This window comes from Cryptotermes secundus, unplaced genomic scaffold (genome assembly GCF_002891405.2).
Source record: "Cryptotermes secundus unplaced genomic scaffold, Csec_1.0 scaffold925, whole genome shotgun sequence".
NCBI lineage: Eukaryota > Metazoa > Arthropoda > Insecta > Blattodea > Kalotermitidae > Cryptotermes > Cryptotermes secundus.
The window spans coordinates 607,107-611,563 of NW_019733333.1; the positions used below are offsets into that span (position 1 = coordinate 607,107).

General features: G+C 39.7%; 1 protein-coding gene across 1 annotated transcript in view; it reads left to right on the plus strand.

Moving 5' to 3' along the window:
* The window catches only part of LOC111868086 (E3 ubiquitin-protein ligase MYCBP2), a gene marked incomplete at its 3' end in the record, with an annotated part of 282,453 nt that overhangs the window by 79,267 nt on the left and 198,729 nt on the right, over positions 1-4,457 (plus strand). The window contains 1 exon segment of the mRNA XM_033752918.1: positions 945-1,076. Coding sequence (XP_033608809.1) covers positions 945-1,076 — 132 coding nt within the window.

Below are 4,457 nucleotides of genomic sequence, written 5' to 3' on the forward strand. Positions count from 1 at the left end.
CCTACCTTATCCATTACTTCTAGCAGATCACATAAACAAGTCCATTTTAAAAATGCTGTGGGGTAGAAGGCATGGAAGCATGACACGAATGTTTCATGACACTCTTCAAGGATGCTAGTTGTCATTTTATTATAAGGCATTGCACCTGAAATAAGATGCAGTTCTGAAAAAATATATCTTTCTATGAAAAATAATTGGAAAATATAGAATAAACACAGTACAATATGACATGCTAAAAGGCAAAGAAGATCAATTAATTTGGAAGTACAATTACTGACTTTCTGGACATTACTAATCATCCTCTTTTTATTAAAAAAAAATTTTAAACACATAAAATATATACAAATACCACATATGTGAAGACTTTTCAGAAATGTTTTCACATCACAAACATCTTTATTCACTGAAGAAAGCAGTCTTCTGGGATTTGGCACCGTGTATAAGTGGTGTTAGCCGACGTTTCGGAGGAACGTATCGCCTCCATCTTCAGGGTAGAAGAAAATATAAGAATTCTGCAAGCGAAGACTGTTGTCTGCTTTTACCAGTTCTCACGGTCTCTTCGCTTGCAGAATTCTTATATTTTCTTCTACCCTGAAGATGGAGGCGATACGTTCCTCCGAAACGTCGGCTAACACCACTTATACACGGTGCCAAATCCCAGAAGACTGCTTTCTTCAGTGAATAAAGATGTTTGTGATGTGAAAACATTTCTGAAAAGTCTTCACATATGTGGTATTTGTATATATTTTATGTGTTTAAAATTTTTTTTTAATAAAAAGAGGATGATTAGTAATGTCCAGAAAGTAAGTAATTGTACTTCCAAATTAATTGATCTTCTTTGCCTTTTAGCATGTCATATTGTACTGTGTTTATTCTATATTTTCCAATTATTTTTCATAGAAAGATATATTTTTTCAGAACTGCATCTTATTTCAGGTGCAATGCCTTATAATAAAATGACAACTAGCATCCTTGAAGAGTGTCATGAAACATTCGTGTCATGCTTCCATGCCTTCTACCCCACAGCATTTTTAAAATGGACTTGTTTATGTGATCTGCTAGAAGTAATGGATAAGGTAGGCACAGTTGTTTCCAAGTTAATTAACTGTTTTATTTGGGCTGTGACTTTTTTTTTCTGCATCAAGGTCATAATTCTTAAATTCCTCAAAGGGACAATGGGGGATATGTAACATATGACTTACAGAGAATTTGATTGCGTTGATAAAAGTGATGTGCCAGATGTGATACATAACACTGCATTTCTGATTAGAACTGAAGTGAAAAGTGAAAGTGTCTCATGTATATGTCCCCCCCCATTTGAAAGATAAGTAATGTGAGAGATTGTAGTGTTCATAGGCTCATTTAAGTCTCAGTTTAGAGATGATAAATTTAAGTGATTAAGAATATCAGTAATAAAATAAAATAAAAGGTACTTTCTTGAAAAGTTCCCACAACCTATACATTTTGAAGTGGTGGGGAGAAAGATAGAGGAAACCACTGATATTGCTTCTTGTCTCTCTTTCATCTCTGACCACTGTGTATGACTGTCCAAATAAAGGGTCCAGTGCAAGTAAATCGATAAACACAATTTTAATAAGAAAACAGTGGGTATGTAGAGTGAAGCTGTGAATATATTGAATAAGCAGTTGTGTGCAGCCAACAAGGGGTGGTCCTCCAGCTTGGGGGTTGGGCGTGGTGCTAACAACTGCTCACTGTAAAAAATAAGTATGTTACAAAAATGAACACAAAGCCTCGGACCTGGACGGATTCCTTGGATAAACAACTTAAGCTAAAGAAAATGGATATCAGATTTGGCACTTTGAATATTCAAAGTTTGTATAGGGCAGGTTCACTCAGGGCAGTGGCAGAGGAAATCTTAAAATATAAGTTAGATTTAGCGGGAGTACAGGGGGTCAGATGGGACGGAGGTGGCAATGCACCAGCAGGAGAATATACATTTGTCTATGGAAAGGGAATGAAAATCATGAATTAGGGACAGGTTTTTCGTACATAAGAGAATCGTATCAGCAGTTAAGAGGGTAGAGTTTGTTAGTGATAGGATATCATATATACAATACTAAAAGGTCGCTGGTGTGATATCATTGTTATGAATGTTCGTGCCCCAACAGAAGATAAAATTGATGACAAAGGATAGAATCTATGAAGAATTAAAACATGTACTTGATAAATTCTGGAAGTACCATATGAAAATTTTGTTAGGAGATTTCAATGCCAAAGTAGGGAGGGAAGACATTTTCAAACCAACAATTGGGAATGAGAGTTTGCATGAAATCAGTAATGATAATGGAGTTAGAATAGTAAACTTTGCCACATCAAAAAATCTTACTGTCAAAAGTACAATGTTCCCACATCATAACATACATAAATTTACTTGGACAGCTCCTGATGGGAAGATACACAATCAAATAGACCGTATTTTGATAGGTAGGAGTCGACACTCAAGTATACGTGGTGTGTTCAAAAAGTATTGAACCTTCTTTTTTCCCGCGTAAATCAATGAAGCGCGTGAGACTCCCTTTGGTGGAGATGTGGAGGGGACATTCATGCGCAGTCATGAATTTTTTCCCGCCCACAGAAAGTGTCAGTCGCTGGCAGTCGGCCTACGAGTGAGGACTTGTAGTGAGCGCTCGTCGGATTCCATTAAGGTGCAAAATGACAGAACAACATGAGCAGCGATATTGCATCAAATTTTGCCAAAAGCTTGGCGATACCCAAGTGGAAACCATTCGCAAGATTCAACAGGCTTTCGGGGACGATGCCATGAGCAACTCACAGATAAAGGAGTGGCCAACCGCTTCAAAGATGGCCGCACATCAATAGACAGCAAACCGCGTTCAGGCAGACCCTCAACAAGCCGACATGAGAATGTCATTGAGCAAGTGCAGACTTTGGTCATGGAGGACCGTTGTATCACAGTCCGAGAACTTGTGAACGAGATAGAGGAAAGCATTTGATCGGTACATTCAATTTTGACCGAGGATTTGGGCATGAGGAGAATGTCCGCAGAATTTGTACCTAAACTGCTAACAGTGAAGCAGAAGCACCACCGTCTGGAAATCGCACAGGACATGCTGGACAATGCAAATAGTAACCCCAACTTTCTGAACACCGTGATCACAGGCGATGAGTCATGGGTTTATGGGTATGACCCGGAATACAAAATGCAGTCATCACAGTGGAAACATCCAACATCCCCGAGGCCAAAAAAAGCACGGCAGGTCCACAGCAATGTCAAGGTCATGTTGGCCGTTTTCTTCAACTCCCATGGGGTTGTGCATCATGAGTACGCACCACAAGGCCAAACCATCACAAAGGAATACTACCAGGAGGTCCTTTGTCGCCTTCGTGATGCTGTGTGGTGCAAACGACCAGATCTGTGGGCAGCAAAAACTTGGCAGCTCCATCACGTTAACGCACCCGCCCATTCTGCGCATCTGATTCAGACTTTCATCTCCAAACACAACATCCCTGTGGTTCGTCAGGCTCCCTACTCCCCCGACATGGCTCCGTGTGACTTTCGGCTATTTCCCAAGCTGAAAATGCCGCTGAAAGGAACCCAATTTGATGGAAGAGAAGACATCATGTGGAATGCGACGGTCCGGCTGATCACCATTCCAAAAGACGCATTCCAGAAGTGTTTCCAACAATGGCAGAAGCGCTGGGAAAAGTGTGTGCATTACCAAGGAGACTACTTTGATGGGGATTAGGGTTTTGTACCTCCAAATCAATAAATGTATTTCTGCCGACCAGAGGTTTGATACTTTTTGAACACACCACGTACTTGATGTCCGTTCATTCAGGGCAGCAGTTTGTGATACTGACCACTACCTAGTGGTGGCAAAGGTTAGGGAAAGACTGGCAGTTAGCAAACAAACAACACAGAGTTCATATGGAGAGGTTCAATCTCAAGAAATAAAATGAGGTGGAGGGTAGAGAGCAGTATTGTGTTGATATCTCAAATAGGTTCACGGCCTTGGAAAACTTGGAAACTGAGATGGATGTTAATAAAGCTTGGGAAACTTAGAGAGAATATAAAAATGTCTGCCAAACAGAGTCTAGGTTATTATGAACTGAAGAAGCGTAATAATCTGCCAAAGAGAGTGTAATTTATTATGAACCAAAGAAGCATAAGCTATGGTGTGATGAAGGATGCTCAAATTATTAGATCAAAGAAAGCAGGATCCAAGCGAGTTAAATGGGGATAATCTGAAAAACATAAGATGTGAAACCAGCAGGCATTTCAGGAACAAAAAGAGGGAATATCTGAAAGACAAAATTGATGAGATTGCAATGAACAGTAAAAACAAGAACATTAGAGACCTGTATAGAGGAATAAATGACTTTAAGAGGGGTTACCAACCTAGAAGTAACTTAGTGAAGGATGAGAATGGCGATCTGCTTGCAGATTCCCACAACATTTTGAATAGGTGGAGGAA